This window comes from Pseudoliparis swirei, chromosome 4, assembly GCF_029220125.1.
Source record: "Pseudoliparis swirei isolate HS2019 ecotype Mariana Trench chromosome 4, NWPU_hadal_v1, whole genome shotgun sequence".
In the NCBI taxonomy this organism is placed as follows: domain Eukaryota; kingdom Metazoa; phylum Chordata; class Actinopteri; order Perciformes; family Liparidae; genus Pseudoliparis; species Pseudoliparis swirei.
The window spans coordinates 10,106,095-10,131,167 of record NC_079391.1 but is presented as its reverse complement, the minus strand read 5'-3'; the positions used below and the strand labels follow the sequence as shown (position 1 = coordinate 10,131,167).

General features: G+C 46.1%; 2 protein-coding genes across 6 annotated transcripts in view; one reads left to right on the top strand and one right to left on the bottom strand.

Moving 5' to 3' along the window:
- Nucleotides 1-1,733: 1,733 nt before the first annotated feature.
- On the top strand, nucleotides 1,734-4,290 carry gins2 (GINS complex subunit 2). Its single transcript, XM_056412065.1, has 5 exons — nucleotides 1,734-1,904; nucleotides 2,195-2,309; nucleotides 2,973-3,072; nucleotides 3,207-3,333; nucleotides 3,949-4,290. The coding sequence occupies exons 1-5, from the start codon at nucleotides 1,815-1,817 to the stop codon at nucleotides 4,075-4,077; spliced, it is 561 nt and encodes a 186-aa protein (XP_056268040.1). The 5' UTR covers nucleotides 1,734-1,814; the 3' UTR covers nucleotides 4,078-4,290.
- Nucleotides 4,291-5,254: 964 nt separating this feature from the next.
- gse1b (Gse1 coiled-coil protein b) overlaps nucleotides 5,255-25,073 on the bottom strand; it is a 165,335-nt gene continuing 145,516 nt past the window's right edge. For all 5 annotated transcript variants that reach the window (XM_056412038.1, XM_056412039.1, XM_056412040.1 and 2 more), the window contains 13 exons: nucleotides 23,816-24,024; nucleotides 18,554-18,720; nucleotides 17,354-17,554; nucleotides 15,755-15,922; nucleotides 15,273-15,643; nucleotides 14,305-14,635; nucleotides 12,614-13,239; nucleotides 12,343-12,455; nucleotides 11,991-12,258; nucleotides 10,457-10,837; nucleotides 9,283-9,621; nucleotides 8,637-8,740; nucleotides 5,255-7,769 (listed from right to left, as the gene is read on the bottom strand). In XM_056412038.1, coding sequence (XP_056268013.1) covers nucleotides 7,629-7,769; nucleotides 8,637-8,740; nucleotides 9,283-9,621; nucleotides 10,457-10,837; nucleotides 11,991-12,258; nucleotides 12,343-12,455; nucleotides 12,614-13,239; nucleotides 14,305-14,635; nucleotides 15,273-15,643; nucleotides 15,755-15,922; nucleotides 17,354-17,554; nucleotides 18,554-18,720; nucleotides 23,816-24,024 — 3,419 coding nt within the window. In that variant the 3' untranslated portion in view covers nucleotides 5,255-7,628. The remainder of the gene's footprint in view (nucleotides 7,770-8,636; nucleotides 8,741-9,282; nucleotides 9,622-10,456; nucleotides 10,838-11,990; nucleotides 12,259-12,342; nucleotides 12,456-12,613; nucleotides 13,240-14,304; nucleotides 14,636-15,272; nucleotides 15,644-15,754; nucleotides 15,923-17,353; nucleotides 17,555-18,553; nucleotides 18,721-23,815; nucleotides 24,025-25,073) is intronic.

The window sequence follows — 25,073 nt, the reverse complement described above, 5'->3', positions numbered from 1 at the left end:
TTCCGTATTTTGAATGAAACGAAAAAACAGACGAAAAAAACCTACACGGACCGACGAGGTCACCATGGAAACATTGTCACATGACATGAATGCTCTCTGGTTCTGTGACGTCGCTAGTCGCTAGTGACGTCACGGCTCACCGAACCAGAGTTTATATATAGCAGTGACTTCCAGCAGGAATTTGTTCTGTGAATTGGCAGAAACCCCCATCACGACGTGTGGTAAGAGAGGTAATGGGGTGTGGGGCTCTGTGAGATTCACAGAAAGGGTGAGTGGGAAGGCGATTCTCGAATCGCCAAGGTCCAAAAGATAAAAGAGAAACAAAAATGAAATTAATTTCTGACAGAAAGAAATTAAAGAAATTAAAAACGTGTTCAAGTGCGTTGTCTTTTTGATGCATTTGTATTCCTTTTTAATCGTGGATGTATTCAAAAATGCATTTGCAGAAGTATTAATACAAGACGGGGTGGATGCTGCCGCTCACACAAGGTGGTGTATAGCACCGCCCAGTGGTGGCTTGTGTGCGTGTGTGCGTGTGTTTGTGTGCATCTGTGTGTGCGTGTACGTGTATGTATGTCGGTGTGTGTGTGTGTGTGTGTGTGTGTTCGTGCCACCTCATGGAGGGGAGGGGTCCTCACAAGATTAATATCTGCAGACTTTATGCGGGGGGGGGGGGGGGGTGCGTGCGTGCGTGTGTGTGGGTGTGTACTATGTGTCAAATCTAATGGACCACCATGTTTTCATTATTTTAGATTTGTATTTTATTATAGTGTTTGTTAATTTTGTTACTGGACTAACATAAATATTATGATAATTATGAGTCATGGGAATTATGTGTGTTTCTCAGAGCTGTGTTTAGTCATTTTGGGAATGTTAGTTTTGACAAATGTGTTTTATGAAGTAAAACTATAATTCGTTAAACTATACTACTGAGTAAAAGTCCTGCCTTCAAATTGTTACTTCAAGTGAAGAGTGTACTAAAGCCCTAGCTTTTAATTATAATATGATGGATCTTAAAAAATAAGAATGTATTAAAATGTACTCCAAAGCAATTTACTGCATTTTAATTTCCCAATTTTTTTCCAAAGTGCTTTTCTGGTTCGCTTTGGCTTATTTAGTTTCCCCATTGTCATCCTAGTCATTAGCCATCCGGCAGCAGGGCACCATTGTTCACGTTTGCCTTTAAAACAATCCCGAATGAACAGAGCACAGAGTTCTCTGTACGCCTACAGCACAATACACCTGAGGGCTGACCCATGATAGGGGGTTGCCACCCAGTGTACAACATAGGTATTACATGACATAATCAATTAAATTTCGAAAAGGGTACATTCTGTATAATTTAAGTCCATGTTGATGGTATGTACATCTACTACTGTAAAGTTAACTTGATTTGCAGGGCTTCACCACCTGGTCAACAGTGCCACCAAGTGGCGCTTATTTGCAACTGTTGATGTCACATGACCTACTTCTTCATTCCGGGAAAGACAAAGTAAAAAAATGAAGGAATGGACAGCGTCGTCACTGAAACTGACTGACACGTTCTCTACATATCCAGGCAGGTATATTTATTATGTATTTTACATTTAAATAAACGGAATGGTAGAGTTACATGCAACAACACAAAAACGAAGCGGCTAAAGTGCGCAATGGTACAAAGTGGCCACCACGTGACTGTTGGTGACGTAACTCTCTCTTGCTACGTCTCCCTCGCACGCTCACGCACGCGCCAGCGCGGGAAAAAGCAGGCTGGTAGACGTGAGCTCGGGTGAAAGTATTGGGGAAACAAAGTTATCGAGCCAAACAAGGCAGCCATGGACCCCTCGGAGGTAGAGTTCCTCGCCGAGAAAGAGATGGTGAAGATAATACCAAACTTCAGTTTGGACAAGATCTATCTGATCGGGGTAAGGAGCGTTACGTGTGTTTGCCAACACGTTGTTTTACGTGAAAGCTACTGCTAGTTAGGTTAACTCTCATGACGTTAGCCTCAGTCGCTCAGTAGCTAACGCCAGCATAATCCAGACTTTACAGTCTGATGATGAACAATAAGCAGCAAGCTTCTGTTATTACGTTCATGGGTCAGAAGCGTCAGTGTCACCACATTTATGTTTCACCTATTAAGCCGAAGCACTAGCTGTGATCGCCTCAACGTGGATGTGACGATGACGATGAAGATGTGTCTCTCTGTCCTCAGGGTGACCTGGGTCCCTTCAACCCGGGGCTGCCTGTGGATGTTCCCGTGTGGCTGGCTCTCAACTTGAAGCAGAGGCAGAAATGTCGACTCGTTCCTCCTGCGTGGATGGATGTTGGTGAGATCCACCGCGGAAACGAGTATTTGATGTGTTTTCAAGCGGCTGGGAAGCATGAATATCAAATATCAAATATCAAATAACGGATAACATGTGTATCTTTTCTTAAGAAGTTACTACTCTTTATTCAAGCTAATTCGTGTCTCACATTGAAATATGTCTGTGAGCGTCATTTCTACACTTGATTAAGAAGAAAAAAGATCCTTATTGCCCTTGGAGACGTTGGGAACTTTGTTTAGTACTTAACACACAACTTGTGTTTTCTTCTTCTGTGGTGTTTCAGGAGGTTCAACCTTAGTTCACACACTAAACAATAACGTTCTTTACACAGAACAATTAGAATCACGTTGGACTATTTAGCAATGTTTGCATGACACATGAGGATCTGAAGAAAACAAATTGATTTTAAGATTACTACATTCAGCCATAATCAGAAGTATACTTTGTATACGTACATTGGCTTTATTATTATTATTATTATTATTTACACTTTGATTTGTTGAATGGGGTATATTAGGATGAAGTCTGTATTCTGGACTTTTCTTATCAACAAAAACTAACAACCCGTCATCTCAGCCCCAAGCCAAATGCACATTTCTTCCATCTTGCAATGTTGTTTATTAAGTTTAGTTTTTGACTTCCCTGCTGTTTTATAATGTGCAGAGAAACTGGAGGAGATGCGAGAGCTTGAGAGGAAGGAGGACACCTTTACTCCAGTTCCCAGTCCGTACTACATGGAGCTGACCAAAGTGCTGCTGAACTAGTGAGTCATAGGAACTTAAACCCCCATCCAGGATTACTGTCTTCCGTCTTATTGCGTTTATAGTAATTCAATGCTCCTTTATTGTCTGTGAACGTGGCACTCTACTTCACATGCCGGTTTGTGTGTCTCTGTAGTGCGTCTGACGACATCCCCAAAGCAGATGAGATCCGCACGCTGGTCAAAGACATCTGGGACACGCGTATTGCCAAACTCCGCCTCTCCGCTGACAGCTTCATCAGTCAGCTGGAGGCGCATGCCAAGGTACAACTGAACATGAATATTCACACACTCGGATATTGTCGAGCTTTAACAATTAGTCAAACAATTGATTAGGCAATTAACAGAAACTTATCCAGCATTTTTTCAAATTCCCTAGTTTTAGCTTCTTGAATGTGGATATTTGCTCTGCTGTGATCTTGAAATAAAAATGTATATTGTATTGGATTATAGGTCTTAAAATAAAATCCTGGGAACCTGTGATGGCTGTCTTTCACTATTCACTGAAATTCTTTAAATTTAGACTAAACAAATACATAATCGACAGATGAATCAACAATAAATACAATGTGTTAGTGACAAGGATTCAGGTAACGGCTGCATATGTGTACAGCCTTTTTGTGCTCTAAGTCTAAAGAGCATCTTTAAGAGATGACAAACTCTGAACATTCATTAGTTAAATTGAACAAGATTCACAGTCACCCTCAGTGTCCATCACCCTTGTATCCCCTCATCTTGGGGCCGTACGGCTTCCTGCTTCCTGTTTCCCTGTCGTCATATTAAGATGCAGCCGATATGACACGGCACTCATTAGAGAAAAGGTTAGATTGACTAGTTTTAAACGGAGCTGGTCTCGTGTCTCTGCTTGCTTCCCTCTAGCTGGACAACCTGACTCTGATGGAGATCAACACCATACGAGCGTTTCTTCTTGACTCTCTCAACTGCATGTACAAACTACGTTCCAACCTGCAGCCGGGTTCAAGTAAAAAACAGTTCACGGACTATTGAGGCCCGACAACCGGTTTGGACCGCAGACCGAGAATCTGATCATCTTTGGACTAAGGACTGACCGTTCTCCCCAGGCTCCGGCATTACTGATTTAAGCTAATGGAATTTTACTCAGCTTCTTTTAAGGGGTAATATATATATATGTGTGTGTGTATATATATATTTTTGGAGTCACCATTTCTGTGTGTTTGTAAATAAATGTATTTTGTAGTATTTCTATTTCCTATAAGTATACTTTTCTTCGGGGGAAAAAACTAAACATTTAGAGAATTCACTGGCTTTTCATTAGGTATTTTTTAAACTTGTTATACAGTTGTATAGAGAAAACAATGAATCTACATCTATTTGCTGTGGTTCTCAAATGGGGGTATGTGAGATAAAACAATATTTAATTTAGATTTTAAATTAGCATCAGTCACGGGATGAACTGATCAAGAAATCACATAACAGTTAATATAGGAATGGTGACATCATCTGTGGGAGGAGCTATATTTAAAATCTGAACCAGTGAATTGGTGGTTTACCACTTGTTCTCAAATGGGGGTACATGATATTTAAAATAAGCAATTTTAAAATTGTTATTTCATAAATATTCAATACAAATATTGTATATTAAATCAGACACTGATGGCAGTGCTGTGTATTCAATATTTTATTTAACCAAAATGTTTTTTGCTGGTTGGGGGGTACTTGGCCCCCCCAAAAAGTAAACTGGGGAAGAACTGCTCTAGTTTTATCAATACAAATTAAATGGCTGCCTAGTTTAGCATACTAGGCGATTTAAACTCCGTAATTAAAAGTATGAAAATAAAACGTCTAGTAAATCTCTTAATGGTAAATGTAGAAACAATTCTGCAAATGTAAGCTCTTGTGGGAGCACTTGCCCTTTATTTGACCCATCCTAAATATTTAAGAAGCAGTGGGAAACCGCAGCATCAGGAGCGACTCCAGCTCTCAGGTCAGTGCTTAAGAGGACAACTAAAGAGGTATTCCTAAAAATGTTTATCTTATGGGGTGGAAGGAAGACTCATTACATTTCTAATGTAAAACCAGTGACAAGTTAATATTGTTTAAGGTATAATGTTTCTATACTGACACGTATATCAAGAAGATTTGACAACAGCAAGTATTCTTAGCCGTCGAACGACTGTCCACCTACCAGCACCACAAACAACGGTTAATATTTAACATTTTTGAAATATTTTATTTTCTTTTTTGTCTGAAATCACAGCCATATATTCATAAATACCTAATTACTACATTCAACAAAGAATATATTACATTACAATGAATTCAAACAAGTACATTTTTTAAAAACAGGATTTCACAGCATCTAGACATCCTCCACCGAGTCATGGGGCTATTGCATGGGCGTGCGTGGGCGGGACACAGGAAGGCCTCGGGCAGCTGACCTCAGCATGACCTCTTCTGCTCTGTAAAAATGACAGACGACGCTCTGCATCCACCTGATCCTCAGAACTGGGTCTCGTTCATAAAAAAAGGTGTCGCGATTAAATTGGTTCTCAGAGATGCATTTGAGATCAAATGAATTCTGTGTCGTTTCTTGGCATGCACATATTTTAAAGGTGTGAGACGTACAGTAGACACTTGAATGTGACATGTTGAGTCCCTGATCACTGGAGGTGTGTGTAGAACGTCCATCATGTGGACTGCAACTCGTTCACATGCTCCCAAATTCTTGAGGCACTTGTAATTAGCATATTGTATGTAGGGGGTGTGCTTCAGTACTTATAAATTAACCTTCTGCACATTTTTAAATATATATATATATATATTTTTTTTACGATGAAATAGTGAAATCACCAATTGTCCCACCCCTGTAACTTGTGCAGCCCCGTACATTCAAAATGATGATCTGTGCACCTCCTTGCTGGCCTTTGGGGTCTTCAATCGCACACGCCACCATAATGCTGAGTCAACAGTTACAGGGTAGAACGTGTGTGTGTGTGTGTGTGTGTGTGTGAGGCTATGTCAATTAAACCATTCAGATTTACTACAAAATGCCCAGTTTGAAAAACGTCTCCACTTTTCCAGTCCGTTATTTGTACACGTTGGGAGCTTTGGATAGTTGGAGTCCTAACACAGGGGGAGATGCAGGAAGAAGCCGAGTGCAATCTAAAGGTATCCGCAGTGGAAGATCCGCTACTCTGGTTTGAAGGGTTGGCTACCTAATTGCAACTTTAATTTAAAATTAAGAATCCAAAATGCAACCTTGTTTTTTTTCATTTTGGCACTGTGTCCTCATGACTGCTGATAAGGGCTCGTAAGGCGTAACTTTTTGCAAACCGTCGTATTATTTGAGTCTAATGCTATATGATGTCATACAAAGTGAAGTGAAAGGTCCAATGGTTGGATAAAGCATCAAAAACCAGCTTCCCCAGCTGGCTGCTTAAGACTCTTCATGTCTTTACAAAATCAAGTATGTCAAGTGACCAAAGGAAAAATGAAAAAAAATGAAAAAAAGAAGCTCATTATATCGTCACTGTGGATCTCAACTGGTTTCTGTAAGCGAATAGCACGAGCGGACCAGAGGAGTTGGTGCTGGGAGACGCGTGTTGCTGTGAAGGAAGGGGGATGAGAGGGCGGGGCCGAGTCCCACGACCTCAGGAAGCTTTGCTGAGCTCAGACGCCAGACGAGGTGGTTGTGGCTGGGTCCGGAGGAAGAAGAGTGGACCCTCTTCTCTCTCACTCTCCCAATGTCTCAACATTGAGCTGTTCTGGCCAGCAGCAGTACGAACACTAAAAACCAAGGCTTTCTTTTCCAACCCCCCCCCCCCAAAAAAAAAGCATAAACATATAAAAATGGCAGGCTTTTTTTCTTTAAAAGAACAATGATTAAAGTAATAAAAACATACAAAATCTTTTAAGTCTTCATATTATTTACAATACAAGGCTGAAGCACCTTTTAAAATTCTCAAATTTTTCGAAATAAAACATTTCCTTAATTCTTTCCAAAAATGTGCATTTGTCTAAGTTCTTCCCTAATTTAAACAGCTCTTTGTTGTAACGCAGTACCACCAGGTAGTTCTTCAGCTTTTATTCTTAAGTGCATTTCCAGTTCAAAAGCTCACGCGGCCGCCGCGATCGACATCGGTCCCGACTGACCGGAAGCCTTCGAAGCGTCCGAGTCTCTTGGCGACGCCCCCGTCGGGGCAGCTGCTCCCTCATTGGCAGGATTGTCTGTGTCGCTGTGGCGGTGAGGGATGCAAGGACCGGACAGGAGAGCAGCAGGGACGACAGAGTGTGTGACAACTAGGTGTGTGTGTGTGTGTGTTGATCTTCCGGTGCTCCCTGTCCCATGCTCTCCGGGCTACATTGGCACACGTCCGTGGCTCAGTCCAAAGACCGTCTCTCCTTCACTGAATGGTCCCCTCTCCTCTGCATTCATCCTTCGTCTCTCCATTCACTCCATTCATCCATTCGTCCATCGAGGCCAGCCATATTCTCCTCCATGGAGACACGTGGACCCGGCCATGAAAAATAAACTCTGGGTGTCAGTCTGAAGGGGCCATCGGCTCGCCGTGTCGGGGTCACCTGGGGGGGTAGCCCTTGTAATGGCCGCCTCGTGGCCAGGGTGTCTGTGGCAGCGTCAGACACTTCCTGAAGTGCTCCAGCTCTGCTTGTAGCTTCTCCCTCTCCATCGCCAGCTTCTGCCTCTGGGACATCAGCTCCTACACAACCAGGGGACACAGAGAGGGAAGACAAATAAGTAAACAACAACAACACACATCACAACAATGAGGACATTATTTCTGTCACATGGCATCAACACAAAGGTGGGACAAACCAAGAAGAGAGCCCAATGTCGTCGTGACGCTGTCATTTATGTTACAAACTACCAGATGTTTGATCATATTAAATCACTTCTTAAAACACATTTTTATAGAACAGCTCCTGTTCCGTGATGTCGTCCTTTTATGCAGTTCTTTGGTTCCCCTGATTTAGATTTTCTGTTTTTTATTTTATATTTCTTATCTTACCATTCTATTTGTTTTGCCGTGACTCTCTGTCGAGCACTTTGTAAACTTTGTTTTTAAAGGTTCTATATAAATAAAGTCATTATTATTACCGAAGGTTATGTTTTGATCGCCGTGTATTTATTTATTTGTATGCGTGTTACTCGCATAATTAAAAAAGTATTAAACCGAATCGCATGAAATTTGGTGGGATGATTGGTTATTATCCGGGGACCATTTAATTAGATTTTGGGATCGATCGGGTCAAAGGTCAAGGTCATGAAAAGGTCAAAATCTTCTTTTTACCATTTTACCAATTTTTATCCAATTGGCATGCAACTAATGCCAAAATGTTCATATTTCAATGCCCAATCTTGTGATATGCGAAGGTATGTGCTCTACCGAGTGCCCGTTCTAGTTATTATTATTATTATTCCAAGAAGCATGATAGAAGTGTATCTAATGCTCAAGGAAGTATGTGTGACACGGGGTAGGTATTTATGAGTTTGGGCTTCGAGATAACGCAACGTGTATGATCATTCACAATAGGTGTGTGTGTGTGTGTGTGTGTAGGCGTCCTACCCCCATGCTGTGAGACAACTGCTCCGCAGTCAGACCGAGGTTGTAGTTCTGAGCTTCTAGTCTTCGACACTGGCTCTGCAACACCTGTCGCTCCAAACTTTGCTCTACAGGACGACAGTGAAGAAGAGAAGATGGGGAAGAAACACATTAGTTGGGGTATGAGAGGAAAATAAACACGGGTGGCAGCCGGGAGCATCCAGACCGTGTGCTACTTACACCAGTAGCCACCAGTTTCTGTAGATTAATATGTCTTCATGATTAAAAAGGGTAATACAATACAGCTGGGACATTGTGTGTTTTAAAAGACGTATATTGATGAGATGGATGTTTACCTCCGGTTGACTATATTTAGAGTAAAAATCCTGATCACGCATTTATTTGCACATAACTGAATTGTATAGGACGACTACCGAACACAACAACAGTTACAAATCAGGTCTAATTCCAACCAACAAACTGATTTAAGATGAAAACTCCCCCCCCCCCCAAGGAATATAGGGAAACACTGAATTATGAACCTATAAAAGGAGATACTGATGTCTTTTTCAAAGGAAGACGTTATGAAACCGCCATAAATAACAGGCGAGAAGAGATGTAAACATCCAAGCGTGATGAGACCTGTGTCAGCATCCCTGCAGCTGCTTACCTTCAACGTATTCCTGATAAGCTTCAAAGATAGATTCGATCCCCTGCCACTTGGAAGCGGGAGCCTCCTCTTCCTCCTCATCCGCCTCCTCCTCTGAGTCATCTGGACCGGACAGGTCCTCCCTCGTCCCCGAGGCCTCCCGGTGAAGGGCTACAGAGAAGTGCTGCCCGTTGGGCTGAGGGTGAGCCAGGGAGAGCGGATGGGGAAACGAATGTGCATTGGAGTGAGATTGTGGATGCGGCGGCGGCGGCCGCCCGGGCGCGCTCTGAAGCTCCGGTATGTTGTAGTGAACCGAGGACTCCTGGAGGTGGGACGTCTCCGACATTCCCGTGGCACCGCCTGCAGGACGAGATGGGAGAGAAGGCAACGGTTTTATATTTCACACGTGTGTATTGGTTTCCATCGTGGTGGAAGGATTCGTGGATTCATCTCGCGATACCAATAACAATTACTTCTATTATCGGTTCATCTGCTGATTATTTTCTCGATGAACTGGGTAATTGTCTGGTCTCTAAATTGTTAAAGAATCAGGGTTCCCCGTATCTTAGAGATCATGTTCCAGGACCTGAGGATCAGGGATGTGTGGAGGTCTGAATGAATGACGCGCCGTCTATGGCGAGAACGTGGATACCAAATCGTCTCTTACGGGCTTAGAAATTATGACATATGATAATAGAATAATAAAAATAAACAAAACTGCCACAGTTACCAACCAGCAGTGACTGATGTTTACACTTTTAAGTTGCGAACACTTAAGTTGTAGCTGCATGTGCTAAATGTGACTTCTTCAAATTGCTAAATTTAATTTAGTCTCCCGTCATCGATTCCCAAGAAAACACAGATCGTTCTCAAGTGGGGAATCTTTGGCAAAAAATCAATTGATAATCAATGAAAACAATAAATAAATACAAACAATAAAGATGACAGACTAATCAATCAAGTCGATTTATCACGCAAAAATATCAAACATTGCCCGTTTGAGATTCTGAGATGTGCTGCTTTTTGGACTATTGGTTAAACAATGCACAACGTTTGAAGGCTGATGACAATTCCCAGACATTTCCTAACAAAGGAAAGTATTGTTGCTGTTCTGGCAGACCTGGAGCAACCCCCCCCCCCCTCAGGCTTTCTGCTGGGAGGGGGTCTCCCCCGGATATTCGTTCACGGGGCTCACCTTTGTGTTTCTGCAGAGCCTTCTGAGTGGACTGAAGCACCGACTCGTGGAACTGCTGGGCAAATTCCTCCGGGGTGAAGCTGTCCCAGGGTTTGGTGCGTCCATTGATGCTGTGAGGGCCCTCTTTGGCCTGCAGGGGGAGCGGGGGCCGCAAGCTGTTCAGCAGGCTGCAGCTCCTCTTGGAGGCCGGTCCCTCACTGGGCCCCCGGGCCTTGTCTGGGTAGACAGCTGGAGAAGGGGGTTCCTTTGGTCTTAATGTCTCCCCGAGGGGCTTCGGGTGACCATTGGGGGACGCTGGGCAATGTGAGGAGGAGGAGGGGCTCGAAGGTCTGCCGCCGCGGTGGCCTTCTGATTCAGAGGAGGGCGGGGCCAATGCAGAATCTGCAATCATTCAAACATATGCGAGTCAATATGAGGTCACGCTGCACGTCGCCAAAGGACCAAACGCCAGACGCATCACACGAATGAATGACGATCACACGGAGCCAAGACTTTAGGGATGAGCGAGCGCGTGTGTTAGCGTGTGCCTCGCCAGATCTCTGTGCTGGAGGACTCTTACATAGCGGATGAGGCGCATGTCTAATGGTATCCACGGTTACGCTTTTTTCTTTAACGGCATGAAGCAGCTCAACCACCCTTTCATTATCTAGGAGACAGAAAACGAGTTAGTCCCGTCTGCGCGGAACTTTACTCGCGTGCGTAAAAGATGCGGTTGAGCCGGAAGAAGATGTTTTTGTCTTCGTGATATTTGATTTGCTCACTGTCAGTTATGAGGGCGGCTGTTGCCTGATAATGTACCCGACTGGTTTGGTATAGCACCTGCTCTACATCCCGCTTTTTGGTTTTTACTTTTAATTTATTCATCTGGTTGATGAACATGTAAATCAAGAGGATTAGTCTCCGATCAGTCGACCGGCTGCTGCCACTCCCACTGCCGCGTGTAAAGAAAGTGTCGACCGGCAGAACCGTGACACACGTCCCCCTGTGTAACTGGGGCAACGCAGCGCATTACATGACACATTAAATATGCTGCGTGTAACACGGGGGTTTGAGCGCGGCACAATCCTCGTCTGACCCCTCTGTGATTTCCTTCAAGGAGTCAAACCGCGCCGCAGGCAGAGCTCAGCAGAAGTGAAGTGTCAGCGAGCCGAGAGCGGCTGCTTTCTAAAAGCTCCGTGAGCTCTCGTTCGGTCAGTCGGCTTCCAAACTTTACAGAAACGAGATGTCAGAGAGACGAGCCGTGACGTAACATGTGGGGGGGGGGGGTGGATGCTGGTGACGGCCTCTGGCTCACTCCTGGAGCCAGCGGAGGGAAACGGATACAGTGTTCGTCAATGTTTCTGGTATCTCACCACCGGAGTGGAGTCAGCCACCTGGGCCCGCCGATTATTTTCTCAAACAATAAGAGAGCCGTAGCTTATTTAATTACGAATGGCCTGGAAGCATTGTTACGCACGGTTAAGTATTCCACTGGTTAACATCTTGATACATAATTAAACAAAGCGATCGGTGAGCGCCACTCGGACCCGCTCACCTCTCCTCTGCTCGACGGTGACGTGGGACAGTTTGAAGGTGGTGAGGAAGCGCTTCTTATCCTCGAGCTCCGGCGCTCGGTCCATCTCCTCCGGGGTGAAGCGCGTGCTGAGCTGGGGGAGGGGAGGGGGGGTGCGTTTCGAGTGCGAGAAAGGCGGCGAGGGGCTGCGCTCCCTGAGCCGCCTCCTCCTTTTCCTTCTCTTCTGCTGCACCAGGTCGTCTCGCCGGCCCACCGTGGTCAGGCCAAACGCTCCCAGGAAGTCCAATTTCTGTGCAAGGGAGGCAACATAAATGGTTATGTTTCGCCACGAGTGTTATTACGCAGAGAGAACGCGCGTTGGCGGGAGCTTTACCTCGGTGGAGTCGTCCAGTTTGAGTGGGGGCTGCTCCGCTACTCTCCGGAGGTGGGCTCTCACCTCCTCCTCGTCACTCTCGTCATACGAGTCGTCCAGCTCGTAGAAGTAACCTGCAGCGAGCAAAGAGGTCACTGCTGACACCTCACTTTAAAATACTCATAAATTTGACTGTTGGAAAAAAAAAAAGATAAATTCTGTGATTTTTTTTTGCAAGAGTGCATCAGAGTGTGATCAGGTGGAGCGCTACAGTGGGCTTTAGGGCGAGTACCTTTTTCCCTGGCCTCCCTCCTCCTCCTCTCCTCCTGGTCCAGCTTGCTGACCGGCCTTCGGTGCTGCTGCAGGAAGTCGTCGTAGATCAGCATCGTGTCCGGACCCGCCGTGGCTCCCTGTGCCGGCCCCGGGACCATCCCCAGCCCTGGTCCGTGTTGACTGTGCCCCGGGTGTCCCTGGAGGCTCTTCAGCCCGGCGTTGCTTTTCATGGCTCCCTCCAGCTCATACTGGCTGGACAGAGACAGTGACACCCTCTGCTGGCTGAAGAAGGACTGGGTGGATTTCTCCAGATCAGCGAGGAATGTGCTGGGCTCCGGCAGACCCGGAGGACCTCTCATCGGGGGGAACTTCTCCATGGACCCCCCTTCTCTCCGTCGTGCCCCATCCTCATATTTCGAGGGACCTGGGGGCAGCCGGCTGAGCTCGTAGTGTCCCATCCCTGAGGGCTCGTGGTTACGTCTGGACTCCGAGGGGGTTTCTATGAGCGAGGCAGGGTTCCACAGGGTGGTGGGAGGGTGGTGTTCGCGTGGTGGCTGAGGGGGTTTCGGGGAGATGAGCGGTGGAGGGGCGCCCAAGTGAGGGTGGAGGTCCCGGCTTCCTGGGTCATGGTGATTTGGTATGGATCTGTCGGGACGCAGATGGGACAGGGGTCACGTTAGAAATACTCTCCTCTGAAATATATGAATAGTGTTTTCCAGTTAAACACACACAGGGAGACACGCCATAGGGCCTGTGTGCCTCGCCGATATCCCTTGATCCCTGTCAGTATGTCTGTGGGGTTGTGTGTGCAAAGCAGTGTTATCAAGCCCAACCAGAGTAGCCCAGAGCAGAGGGAGGATGTGGCCAACACACACAATGTCACACACACACACACATGGAGAGAATAAGACCTGGGGAGCAGTGTGTGAGAGGCCAGGAGAAGTATTCAGGCAGAGAAGAAAATAATTGACAAGGTTAAGGAAAATGATGGATTGTCAGAAACTGAATCAGTCAATGATATTGAGATGGAGATGAAACATATTTATGTAAAAAGGGCAACGAGGGTCAAACTAGATGCTTGATTCAAATAATTGATGGCGGTCGCGAAAAATAAATGGCAACACTGAGGAAGATAGAAAGGCAGATGGCTGATGGACACCGTCGCCAACGTCTTTCCAAATCAAACCTGGCAGGATCGCACACGGCATGACCAGTCAAATCATCGATGCCTCCCTGTGTGTGTGTGTGTGTGTGTGTGTGTGTGTGTGTGTAGGAGTGGGTGCGTGTGCTTTATCTGCAATATGCAGCCTGTGAGCTGTGATTCTGCGATTATACCGCTGGGTCACCGATGGCGGACGTGTGTCTCTCTCCTGTGCGAGCGGTTCAGAATTAACCACAGCCTCACTTGTGATCGCACACAACAACACAAACACGGGCCCGGTGCCAGGCGAGGGGAAGCAGGGGGGCTTACGCTGAACAAGGTTGAGAGGATTAGCGGAGAATTAGCCTCTGTGTATCTTCGCCCATCCCACTCACTGCCCGTTTGAAACCCCGACTCACTACACATGAAACAGCATCGGGACATGGACATCATCCTCATCATCATCATCATCCTCAGCATGACCTCACTGTACTCCCTAACATAACTGCCGGACAGCGATAGAGTCCGTGTCGGCCGGCCTGCGTTTCGTCCCGTGGGCGTGGTCTCACCTGTGTGGGTCTGTCCTGTGATCCGAGGCGTCAGCGGGCCGGCCCAAGTCCAGGTGCTGCTCCAGAACCTGCTGGCGGAATTCAGACACCTGGTACTGACGATCCTCCTTCTCCTGCCGCAGCTTACGTTGCCGCGCCAACCACCTCTCCTCCTCATTGGTCCTCTGAGCGATCATCGAGGCTGAGAGCCCCGTCATTACAGCGCCGGACCCCATGAAGAGGCCGTGGCCCGGGATCAGACCAGGGATGGGGTGATGTGATTGGACCATTGAAGGGTGGAGTCCCGGCAGCACTGGTTTGGGAGCTGGAGGTGCGGAATCTTTGGTTTTCTCTGTGGAGGGAGAACATTTTCACATTTAGGGGGGCAACTCATTGTTTTTCATTGGATTATCTTCTCAATTCATGGGCCATTTGTTTCGCGTGGACAACTATCTGACATGAGGAGACACGGACAAGAGCACACGCTCGTCAAATTGTTTTATCTGACCAACGGACCGAAACCTCAAAACATGCAGTTTAAAATCATAGAAGAATTTGAAGGCCTTTTCGGGGAATAGTTTAAGAAATGACTTAGACAATTAACTGATCATCATCCATAGTCGACTTGTTTATTAATTGCCTCATTGTTACAGCGCTAAATGATGGAGTGTTCATAATTATTATCATATAATTATTCATATTATGTTTGTTTGTGTGTGTGCATATATATATACATATATGTTTCATTTTATTTTATATACATATATACTTCATTTTGTATTTTATATTTTGGATTTTATGTTTTACTTGTATGCATCTTTCATCCCTGTTTTTTATATTTTATTCTTGTGTGTTTAGTTTACTGGTGCTTACTGTGACGACAAATTTCCCCTTGGGGATTAATAAAGTATCTATTATTATAAGGACATGTGTTTACAAACAGGAGGATTGCCGCTTCAGGAAGCGCCAGAGGAAGCTCGGACACGTACCGGCCCGATTCGGGGTGAGCCTCTCAGGCTTGGTCCTGTCCTCCTGCCCCCTCATGGCGTGGAGCTCAGCCAGATAGTGGTTCTCCAAGGCTTTGGAAGCCTGCAGCTCCTTCTCCCTCAGTGCTCTCTCCTTCTGCCTCTCCAGCTCCTTCTCTCTTTCCCTCTCCCTCTCCCGCTCCCTTTCGTGCTCCCTTTCCCGCTCCCGCTCTCTCTCCCTCTCCAGCTCCTTCTCCCGCTCTCTCTCCCGCTCCCTTTCCCTTTCCCTCTCCCGCTCCTTCTCCCTCTCGGCCTCGCGCTCTCTCTCTTTGTCGCGCTCGCGCTCTCGCTCCCGCTCCCTCTCTCTCTGTCGCAGCTCGTCCTCCAGCTGAAGCCTGAAAAGCAAAGGATGGACAGAGAGGTAGAAGTAGAAAGAGGTCAGTCACGCGCGCACACACGGCACTGTTGTGTGAGCGCGCCGGCTGCGTGACGTAAGGGGACTTCACCTCTCAGACTGCAGAGCTGACATTGAGGGGTGCGTGAAGTCTCCAGGGTAGCGGACCCCGGGGAGGTGCATGTGAACAGCAGAGGGATGGATGGGAGGTAAAGCTCCCCCTCCTGGCAGCTGAAAGAAAGGTGACCTCAAGGCAGAGAGGCAGAATGGGTCATCCATCCTGGGAGATAAGCATTGCCATAAAGAGAGAGAGAGAGAGAAAGAGAGAGATAATTCAGTCCCCGCGTGTGACAGTGAAGCATTCCCTTTCATTAACCTGTGCTCCTCCATCTCCCAAAGAGGCAACATCACAGGGTCTCCCATCTCTCACCAAGGCAGCCGTATCTGTCAGCTAACCTCAATCACCACACAGCAGCAAGCGGGAGACTGTGCGCTGTGTGTCGATGCACAACGTGTGTGTGTGTGTGTGTGTGTGTGTCATCCACTGCACATCCCCCCCACCCTCATTAAATCCATTACAGCGCAGTGTGTGATGGGCGCTGCAGTCCTCTGATCTTGCCGGCTTGACAGACCAGGGGCACGCCGCCCGTGTCACGGCCCGAAGCGAGCCGGGTCTTTCTCCACGCACAGAGTCTAACATGATCCAACGCACTATACATTTAGGATCAATGTATTTTTAAGCAAACATTGCACATAGCATATCTGCTGTGTATTACCAATGCAGAACACTATCAATGACCTGAGATAAAGCCAGTTTAAAATGTTGCTTGTGTGAGAGTGAACAAGCCTCAGGAGTGAACAGGATCTCATCTCCGATGTGGAGACAGCTCGGGGATTATTTGATGGCAATTTCTCACAAAGCGTGCACAAACGAGCTCCAGATATAGAGTTCAGTGGCAAAACCAGCCACGGCTCTCTTTTAGATGTTCATATTTTATTCATAGGCATAACTTAGCTTGGGTAGAGACAAGGACAATAAATGGTTCTTGTTATTAACAGGCTTGGTTTAAGAAGCTCCAAAATACAACTCCTTCATTAATAAAGGAAATAGTTGAGTTTGTCTCATTCTACAATATATACGTGAGGGATCCATAGAAAAACTGTCACATAAGTGCAGTGCTTCTCTCTGTTTTATGAGCACTCTGATTTAAGCAATAAAGCATAATTTCAGCAGATATAAAGGTTGTAAATTACATAATCGCAACTTTTGGCAACAAACAGCGATCTCTATGTGTTTTTAATCAATCTCTTAAAAGCATTTTGACACAACTGACCAGGATGTTTTTCAAACAGAAGCTTCTTAGCAGCAGCGGCCTGTCAGATGATACAATAAATAAAGCTGTAACTTAGCACTGATATAATAAACTCTGCTCTTATGTGTTCAAAGAGGTACCTCATTGTTCAGTGCACTCTCTTCCACTTAAGGAAAACCCTGCCACAGTTAAATAAATAAATAAATGAAGAACATCAATATTTTACCTCTGGGAACATGAATTCAAGGTCAGCTATACGCTAATGCGTTTACTGCTGACTCTAAACATTACACATACTTTGCTCACTCGTATGCACCGGGTTTGCACAATTTGCTCCCGGAGGAAAAGGGTGCCAAGTCGACAAAACAAAAACAAAACAAATTAACGGAGAGGCTCACCTGTATGGCGTGAAGGAGGGGTGGGGCAGGTAGCTGGGGTGGTAGTAAGCAGCTGCGGCAGCTGCAGTGGCGGGGTCCAGGCCCAAGGGCAAAGAGGACATGCGCAGGGCGTCCTCCGTCGTGGCGTAGGGCCGGAAACCACGGAGGTACTCTTCTGGCACATGACCAGGGGGCACTGCATTGGGCATCTGTCTGGGCAGACTGAAGGGGGCGCAGTAGAGGAAAACACATTAGTTTGATTTGTATGTGTCCGCTGTTACGCTTTTAATTAATTGTTTCTCAGCACCAACATCAACAAGACAAGTTTGTCATTTTCTAATTCAACCCTCGTGTTAGGTTCGTTTCATACATACAGCCATGATGTTCTTTCATGTTGAATCACCCACAAGTTGTAAGAAACCAACAAATCCTAATAACCATAGTTTGTACCACTTCATCAACGTCATTAATAACAATTCAATCAGTTTTTAGTGGAATTGAGTTCTTCACCCCTCCATTGATCAGAGTTCAATCAGGAGAACTCACTCGTTTTAATGAAAAATAAATGTTCAATCTTTTTTTTAGGTACATTGGAAAAATCTAGATACAAAATGCATTCGTCTGCCATAAAATGTATTTTCTCCTACATTTTATTTGCATTTTGTAACTTTTTTTTTCATGGGGTGATAAATAGAGATGAGACACCTGTGGTGTTCAGGGTCATATTGATCCGCTCACTCAAAATCAAGCCAAATGAGTCATAAGGATTTGCATTGAAAGTAAACTTGAGTTATGTTTATTTAGAATGTCACCATTTTTGAATACACCCCAAGAAGAGTGCGTGTAGAAACGTCCTTTTAACCCTTGTGTTGCCTTAGGGTCATTTTGACCCGATTCAATGTTTCACCCTCCTGTTACCTTTATATTTACAAACATATTTTACCCTTTGGGTTCAATTTGACGCCAGCAATTAAAACCTCCAGAAAATTATTAGAATTAATATTGTTTTCCAAGTTTAAGTGTGAGGCACTTTATGTTTGTTTGTTGACTACCGAAAGAACACCGACATTAAACATTGAATGGGGTCAAATTAATCCTAAGGCGGGGGGAGGGTGTAATATTGATTCGGGTCAAAATGACCCTAAGGCAACACAAGGGTTAAATTGAAACATGTGAACTCCTCAAAATCCAGAGACACAGGCAGAGCGGCGCGAGACTCACTTGAGAGAATGGAACCGTGAGTCCTGCATGACAGCGCCGGGGGTGAGACCGAAGGCATAGGGGTTTCCCAGGAGGTGGGCAGGGACCGAGGGGCCACCCTTTTCCTGTGGGAGGTTCCCCTCTGCACCCAGACGTTCCCTGCTGGCCCCACGAGGCCCCGAGTCCGCCTGGAGAGAGATACAGAGGGAGAGCTTTAGTCATTGTTCGCCAAGACCTGTGACCGTCATGCTTGTCAACGCTCATGGAGCCCGCCCTGCGAACGGGGAGCCGGGGGAGAACGGGACAGTATGGTGCAGCAGACCCCCGCACTCTTCTTCCTACCTCAGGCACTATTAGTCACTTTCTCACATAACAAAACAAAAAACAAAAAAAATAGATGCATCAACATTTCTCTGGGGGGTGGGGGGGGAGGAGGATGAAAATGGTGACGCAGATATAGGGTGGTAAAACACAAAAAACCGCCTCACCGTTTTTTCTCTAATTGTATACAAGCGATGTCATGGGTATGATTGATGACGATGCGGTAATGCTAGAGGTACAACGGCAGTACTTCTAAAGAGATGATGACTTTGAACCCGGCAACGTGCGCGTGCACATAACTTAAACACTAACATTTACAAGAAAGACAACAGAGAGTCACAAAAGCAACATCCCCGCCTCTGTTTCTCTTTCTTCCCTCTCGTCTGTCTCTTCCCTCTCTCCCTTTGGCAGCAAGCCTGGTCTCACTTATCCAATCCCACAACAAACACACACACTCAGCGGGCGCACGCACTGTTTCGGAGCTACAGAGACCTCCTGCTGTGGGAGTGGGAGTGCGTTTTTCTGAAGTTTTGGTTTCCCTCCGCCTAGAAATGCAATCGCAGAACAGAGAAACGCACGACCCGTGTGAGCTGAACGAGGGAACTGTTTGGGGTGAGATGCACAGTCGAGGAGGATTTCTCGGATGTTATGATGGAACAGTCGTCCCAAGTTGGCAAGGTATCAGCTAGGTAGGAAGAAAAAGCAAGAAGGACGGAAGAAAATACAGCGATGAAGACATAAAAAAAGAAGAGGAGTGAGAGGAGAAGGCGGTCCTTGCCCCACTAGATTAACCCGTGGGCTCCCTGGGATTAGAGCGAGACCTTCCAGCAGCACTGTCCTCTCTCTATACTGCCTCCGAAGAAAATAAATCCAATTTAGGGAGCCGTTACCTCCACGTCCTGCTCTGCAGCCACTGACCCGGCTGACACTGATGCACTAACATCCAATCCTTAACGCCTCTAATGTTGAGACTCCCCGCATCCCCCTTTGTGTCTCGAGACGCCCCCACGTTGCCGTAGTTTAATGTCACCGTTTTCCCCGTGTTGTTTTTTTGCGCTTCACTGAACAGTAAGGAACTCTACTCCCTCAGACCTATTGTCCCTGTAACCCCGCCCCCACCTACACCACTTCCATCCTTTCAAAGCTTTATGAGCACGGGGAACGAGAAGGTGGACTTCCCCTCCCAATCCGCAGCCAACTGGATAAGAGGTTCATATATGTCAAAAGAGGTCAATGTCAGCTTGTGGCTAGGAGGCGCAACACGTCTGGCTCTCAGTTGCACAACGTCGTTTTAAAAAAAATATCTGCGTGGTTGTCCAACACTACCACGAGCAGACGGGATGCTCTCCGGGAGTCTTTATCACTAATTGTGAGAAGCAAGCAGACAAACGAATATTCACATTTGTTATCTTGACCCGCATGAACTTGCAAATGGAGTCGTGTGCTGTGTGTTGATCCCTCCTGAGCATCGAAAAGATGCACTGCTATTGACATATGTCATATGTACATAGGACAACTCAACTAGCTGTTGCATTGGAAAGAGACTCAAAGAAAGGAAAAGGAAACCAACAACAATCCGCTGACCTAGGTCTAGTTATATTCTATTTATAGGAGTTGTTGACTATCTGGTATTTATCTGGTTGGAATAAATCAAATGTGGGTTGAACCTGCATCGTCACAGTGTGTGTGTGTGTGTGTGTGTGTGTGTGTGTGTGTGTGTGATAGGGGCATGGTTTTATAACCATGGCTGTGATTCAATAACTGTCAATTTGAGCAATTGCCAGACAAATTATCAGGGAAATTGAATCAACGGTTTCAAATTTCACAGAAATCCTATCATAAGAGGATGGACCAACGCTGCCAGTAAAACGACAACGTATGGTGGTGCTGATGCTATTAGCGAGCTAGCTTCTGCAATAATATTGTCACTGAAAAAACAGAAATACCTTCTTATATGTGATGTAATCAACGAAAAAGGAAGGTAGTAACCTGTGTGTAGATGACAATGTCTACATGTGGCTGTCACGCCGGATGCAGGTGCTTTTTTGCCGGAGCTCAGTCCCCGTTTATGTACGTCTACTCTGTGCATGCACACCTGGAGAAAGATATGCAAAGGTGTGGGTGGAACAGGTCAGCACCTTGAAAAAGCACATCCACCACAAAGATAGCACCTTCCAACCCCATTAGAGAGAAACCTCCGTCACTCAGGCACCTACACATCCAACCAGCCTCGTTGACCTGTCACCACCTGCCAAAAATACAGCCTCGTACACAACAACACACACACTATTTACAGCACCATGCCATATACAAAGTACAGGGAGCACAACTACAAGCACTCAGACTCAAAGACACATCCATGAAGAGCCATCTTCCTCTGTGAGAGCCAGGCCCCTGTAACCCCCCACTGAGGGTGAGAGACCCTGCGCATAGTAGAGCACTCGTTTACGCCTCTCAGATGGAGCCATGAATCCAAATTGCCAATTAAAAAGCAATTACAGGCAGCAGCGGGAGCAGACTCCTGCAGTCATTAAAGCAAAATGCCAACGCACCAAGCCCTCCCTCCTTCGCTGCCTTGCCCATCACCCCCCCGGAAGACAGACTCACAGCTCCGCCTGAGAGACACCAATCAAGCGTTCTAGCACACAAGAAAGCAGAACACACACACACACACACACACACACTCCTGCCTCTCTATACAACTTGTTTTCCTGTATTCCTCCTCTCTGTCAGTCTGCAATCAGGCCTGGCCACTACATGGCGCAATGATATCATGCTCAAAGGAAAATGTGGCATTCAACTTGAATGATTATAGGAGACATAAAGGGTGACGAGGGTAAAGGCAAAAGGAACAGTGCCAGAAGGTCACCCTTTCTTCCTCGCTAGATATTTCCTGATCAGTGATTAGCAATGAAAGCACTGCTCCATTTGTTCAAGAGGCATTTTGATGGCATGTATGGATGTATTTATCTATGTATGGATGTATTTATCTATGCATGGATGTATTTATCTATGTATGGATGTATTTATCTATGTCTGGATGTATTTATCTATGTATGGATGTATTTATCTATGTATGGATGTATTTATCTATGCATGGATGTATTTATCTATGTATGGATGTATTTATCTATGTATGGATGTATTTATCTATGCATGGATGTATTTATCTATGTATGGATGTATTTATCTATGTCTGGATGTATTTATCTATGTATGGATGTATTTATCTATGTCTGGATGTATTTATCTATGTATGTATTTATCTATGTATCTATGTATGTGTGTATCTATATATCTATGTATTTATCTATGTATGTATTTATCTATGTATGGATGTATTTGTCTATGTATGTATTTATCTATGTATCTATGTATGTGTGTATGTATGTATTTATCTATGTATTTATGTATCTATGTATGTGTGTATCTATATATCTATGTTTTTATCTATGTATGTATGTATTTATCGATGTATGGATGTATTTGTCTATGTATGGATGTATTTATCTATGTATCTATGTATGTGTGTATGTATGTATTTATCTATGTATTTATGTATCTATGTATGTGTGTATCTATATATATGTATTTATCTATGTATGTGTGTATCTATGTATGTGTGTATGTATGTTTGTATCTATGTATGTGTGCATCTATGTATTTATCTATGTATATTTCTATGTATGTATCTATGTATGTGTGTATCTATGTATGTGTGTATGTATGTATTTATCTATGTATGTATTTATCTATGTGTGTGTGTGGCCTATACGACCAGAGTTATATGCGCTCGCTGAAGCGGCTCCGCAGAAAAAAGGGAGATGCTATTACTCCGGTGTTAGTGACGCGCCCCTCTGCTGGCCCCCACCGACCTCCTGCTCCCTCATCCCAACTCTTGTCCACATCGCCTCCCTTAACCTCCTGATTCTCTGGCTGGGTGGCCCCGCGCTGCTGCAGGCAACCTCGATCCCAGGGACACAACCTTTTTAATCTGATCTTGACCTCTTAACCACCGTGTAAAAACAGCTTCTGTCTCTTTATTTCTTTTCTGCTCTTTTAAACTGAAGCTGAAGGAATGGCACAAGGGTGACATCATTGGGAGAGCTACCCTGTCTCTGCAGCCCCTCCCAGCTCTGGTTGACCCTTTAACTGCTGAAGGATCATTTCACAAAAGGGTCAGGGGGGTTGTCCAGGGGAGAGGACAATAGTCTGAATGCGACCACACATATAGCTGGCTGACCTCCTAACTCGCCCTTTGGTTTCCCCCTTCTTTCTCTCTCTCGGAGAGTTTCCGTATGTTGCCAAGTGCTGTTCGGTACTGTGCGCTTGGCCTCGGAAATTAGCCCTGAGCTGAGATAAGAAGGTTTAAAGCGAGGCCATAATCCATAATCCACTCCTTATCAAAGCAAGCAGCTCTCCCTCTCGCTCGCTCCCCGTTTGCTTCTCTCCCCCACTACGTAACAGAGAGCGGGTGTCAGGGTGACGAGGCAAGGGATGCACTTGACTGCTTGGTTGAAGAGGGCGAGGATGGGGATGGTGTGTGTGTGTGTGGGGGGGGGGGGCTCAAGAAGGGCTGGGCCAAGGGCAAGAGGGCTAAGTGGGAGGGGGACTGGAGGGGCACAGATGTTAGCTGCCGTTGAGGCTGTGTGTGTGTGTGGGGGGAGTTGACAGGGTGGTGAGGGCGGGTTTTGAGGGAAGCACACATTCACAGAGCTGCAAGCTATGTCACATGTACATATGTCAAATACTTAGTGCCACACGATGTGTTCCAGGCAATCTACATTCTCCATTACTCACTCAAGAGCCCGACGGTGTGCCTGCGTGCGTTACAATGAGAACATTTGTAGAAACCAGAACTGGACATTTTAAGAGCAACGAAAATAAACTCGGGGGGAACAAAAGAGAAAAGAAGAGAGCCGGCTCAAGGTCAGTGTGAGGGGTGTTTGAATGTGGCGTTACCTGGCGTCCCTCGCTCCTCCAGAGGCCGTTGCTCGTCTTTGTTGGAGCAATGGTGACTACAGGTGGGGTGTTTGGCACACTGTGGCCCGCTGGGGGAACCAGGACAGGCCCTTGACCAAGAGGACCCCTCTTGGGCGTACTGACCGGAGAGCTGTGGTTGGTGGCTGGGGAGGACACTGGAGAGGACTCACTGCTGATGGAGGACGCAGCTGGAGAAAGAGAGGGACAGATGACATGAGCGCGGGGAAAGGATGAAGCACGTGACGAGCTCATCGTCGCTCCGTTAATATACAAAGGCCAATGGAACGACAGGAGGATCCTGTGGCTCCTTCACTCTGGAGCGAAGAGAGGTTGCAGAACGACAATCACACACACACTCACACAGAGAGGGCCAGATGGAGGGCCCAAGGCCCCGATTATGAAGTGACAGTGATCAGGATGAGCAGCCCTGTGAGTCACATAGCCTTGACACACACACACACACACGCACGCCAAGAACACCCTGCATGGGAGTGAACAGCCATACTGGCTGTATATACAGTCAGCCACACACAAAACTCCAACCCTCCACCGCACACACAGACACACACACTCACTCACATACACACACAGCAGGTGGTGAAAAGCTGGCCCAATGAGCTTCTCTGCTGCGCCACATTAACAAAGCCCTCCAGGGAAACCCTGTAGCGCGGGGTCACGGTCTGGTCACATGCCTGGCTTTCCACACGTCTCGCTTTCTCTCTCTCATGTTCCAAAGCCCTCATATCATATGCTCACATTCACATACGTTTATCAGTGTGATGTCATCTCCTCCCCCCCGCACAGGCTTAACTTCTGTTCTTCTCAACTAGTTTTCTACGGTCTCTTCCTTCAGAATTTGGTTATTCTTCCGTCTTCCCCTCTTCTGTTTATTTTCCCTAAGCTGTGTATTGTCTCTATTTCCCCCTCTTCTTCACCCAGCCTCCTCTTCCTCTTCTTACAGGGGTGTGCCGCAGGTTTCCTCTGCTCAGTGAGTGAGCGCAGCATTACACAGTCAAACTGGGTCACAACCCTCTCAATGGGACACACACTCTGGCGCCGCAGCAAGGACAGCAGGAGATGTGCTCTTCTGTGTGTGTGTGTGTGTGTGTGTGCAGGTAGTGTGAACGTGCTCAAAGGCCACCACAGCAGCTGAAACCTCGGGCCAGTTTCAGCTCCACTTCCTCCACAATTATCACCATCATAACAAAAATATCTTACCCAACCAAACGCCATTTCT

What these genes read in the sequence shown, in the direction of transcription:
- gins2 (XM_056412065.1), top strand. Translation starts at nt 1,815, where the DNA reads ATGGACCCCTCGGAGGTAGAGTTCCTCGCCGAGAAAGAGATGGTGAAG. An exon ending in ACAAGATCTATCTGATCGGG is followed by an intron (nt 1,905 to 2,194) that starts GTAAGGAGCGTT and finishes CTCTGTCCTCAG; the next exon opens with GGTGACCTGGGTCCCTTCAA. An exon ending in TCCTGCGTGGATGGATGTTG is followed by an intron (nt 2,310 to 2,972) that starts GTGAGATCCACC and finishes TATAATGTGCAG; the next exon opens with AGAAACTGGAGGAGATGCGA.